General features: G+C 53.3%; 2 protein-coding genes across 2 annotated transcripts; one reads left to right on the top strand and one right to left on the bottom strand.

Moving 5' to 3' along the window:
- Positions 1-897, bottom strand: PPTG_12865 (hypothetical protein). The gene has a single exon (XM_008909572.1). The coding sequence runs from the start codon at positions 806-808 to the stop codon at positions 53-55; it is 756 nt and encodes a 251-aa protein (XP_008907820.1). The 5' UTR covers positions 809-897; the 3' UTR covers positions 1-52.
- Positions 898-1,681: 784 nt separating this feature from the next.
- Positions 1,682-1,795, top strand: PPTG_23279 (hypothetical protein; the record flags this gene model as incomplete). Its single annotated transcript, XM_008909573.1, has 1 exon — positions 1,682-1,795. One exon carries the CDS (start codon positions 1,682-1,684, stop codon positions 1,793-1,795), a length of 114 nt encoding a protein of 37 aa, XP_008907821.1.
- Between the last annotated feature and the right edge of the window lie 557 nt (positions 1,796-2,352).

Here is a 2,352-nt window from a genome sequence, read left to right on the forward strand (position 1 = left end):
TGCATTACTCGATATTGTTTAGGTTGTGCTTGCTAGGGGATTTACATAGATTTTAAGCAGAGGCAGCAGCGATTTTAGCGGCAGTCGTACGTGCCTCGGCGGCGCTGATGGCACTAGAGGCGCGTTCCCATCCGTCCGGGATCTTCTCGTCGACGAGAAAGGAGCGAGCCGTGTCGACCGGGACGGTCTCGTTGTTCTTGGAGCCGAATCCGAGGACCAGAATCGACGCCTCGAGGAACGACAGCGTTTGCTGCGTGGAGCCAAACGTGACGTTCAGGTTGATGGCGAGGCTGTCCGCAAGACGCGCCTTGCGCGCAGCTCCAAGCTCCGTCACTCCGATCTTGCCGCTCGACGCTCCGCGTTCGAGTAGCTGCTCAGCCAGCGTGAGGTTCACCTGGGCTGGGTCGCCCCCGAAGTACACGTCGTTGTGGATGAGCGATGCGTCGTGCTCAATCATGTTGTGTGTGGACAGGTAGTCGAGCGAGAAGGTATCGGGCACTAGAGCCAGTAGCGTGGCGGTGGCGTCCTCGCCCAGGTTGTAGACGGACATGACGGCGGGGCCGAGTACAGCCTTGGTGACGTTCTGGCCGTTGCGCGGCAGGTAGCCGTGGTTGGCCAAAGTGTTGAGTGCAGGACACGGCGAGCGGCGGAACGGCCGCGTGTTGCCCACGACGCCGGAGACCATGCGGTCGGCAGGCTTGAAGTACGTTCCTTCCGGCAGGAGGTTCACGTCGAGACCCGCGCTCGGGCTGGTGAAGGAGACGACGGCGACCGCGGCCGCGACGATGCAGTTGACGAAGGACACCATGGAGAAGTGAATACGTATGCGTAGGCCAAAGCGAATTGGAGAATGACATTCGGGTGGTGCGTTTCCAGCTCTCGAGACACTACGAGAGCGTAAACGGCGAGTGTGATCGTGCTGGTGCGGCGTCACCCTGTGGCTGTGGTTGTCCTCGCTATGGAGTCGAATGATCCTTAGAATTGACACGTGATGTGCCTGATTAGCAGACAAATGTACAGAAACGAGAACAGGATCACTATCAGTCCGAGTGATGCTACGGTTTGACACCACCAAAATGGAGTCAAGTCATCTGTGGCCACGTCGACTGCAACGGACGTGGTTGCTGGTTGAACGTCGTTTTCGCCTAGCACTGTTTGGTGTCCGGACACAGCAGTGATTCCTTTATATTCTACAGTGCTCGGAGGTTTGTTTGTATCTAAACTTCACCACGCTGAGAGGCCATCTTACGAGATTGGCAAAAAGGAACTCGGTTTGTGTACATGCAGTTACCGATACTAGTACTGCAGCATTCTACATATTGAGCAAGCCGACCTGAATATTTCACAGAGTCGACTCGCTGTTGGCGAGCGAGCCTCATGTGAATGCCAGCAGCTAAGTATGCAGATTCAAATTGCTGCTCGACGTGATCCGCACGTGATGCGGCGGTTAACAGAGATTTAGGTCAAGGCTATCCGAGTTTGTGTTACAAGCCATTCAGACTGTCCGATGTTCGATTCGAACCGTTCATAATATAAAGCTTGAAACAGGGATCTCGCTATTTCCCGGAGCTGTCGTAATCAGAATTCTGGAGCACTGCCTTCTTGCAGCCAGTCATGTACTCAGAGTCGAAGGATCCGTCGTCGTTGACGAAATGAACGCAGAGTCCGCGTGAGACCCACCATGCAACCGCAAGTGGTCCAAGTGGGGCCCAACCTTTGGGTGGAAATCGGCGTTTACAGTGCATGTACCACGGGTGTCAAGGTCGTGGCCAGCGTGAACATGTACACGCACTAGTGGTACTAGAAGTATCGTACATTGTACGACGTACAAACGTGCATGTACCACAGGGGTATGATACAGCTCATACCCGGTATAAGTTATTTGAAAAAGTGGCAACATTTAGCTGTTAGTAATTCGTCCCAAAGACACCTTCGACCGGATCGCGTGAAGCAGATTCCGTATAGTAAACAAGTTGACTTTGTGTTTGTCGAGCAGTGCTCGAGGCCCTGGCGTGACTCGAGCAAACAAGTCCACGGACGATCAAACGTAGCTTCAATGAAGCAGCCGATGAGCTGACGTTGAAAATCGAGCAGTAACAGGTACGATAGAGTCTCAACTTGTTCCAACCGATCAGACTCGAATTGTCAAGATGTTGCGAACGACTTGGTCACACTTACTCACCAAACAGAATCAATGCTACGCATTCACTCAATAGGACAACTCGTAATTACTCGTCAAGCTGATCAAAACTTATCTCAGGTCTAGTCTGCTAATGCATTGCTACGACAAGAGCTTTACTTCGCATTCCGAGCGCTCCACTCACGGTCGAATGCGCTGAGACTGCGCTGCGC

This window comes from Phytophthora parasitica (assembly GCF_000247585.1).
Source record: "Phytophthora parasitica INRA-310 unplaced genomic scaffold supercont2.34, whole genome shotgun sequence".
Lineage (NCBI taxonomy): Eukaryota > Oomycota > Peronosporomycetes > Peronosporales > Peronosporaceae > Phytophthora > Phytophthora nicotianae.

What these genes read in the sequence shown, in the direction of transcription:
- PPTG_12865 (XM_008909572.1), bottom strand. Translation starts at nt 808, where the DNA reads ATGGTGTCCTTCGTCAACTGCATCGTCGCGGCCGCGGTCGCCGTCGTC.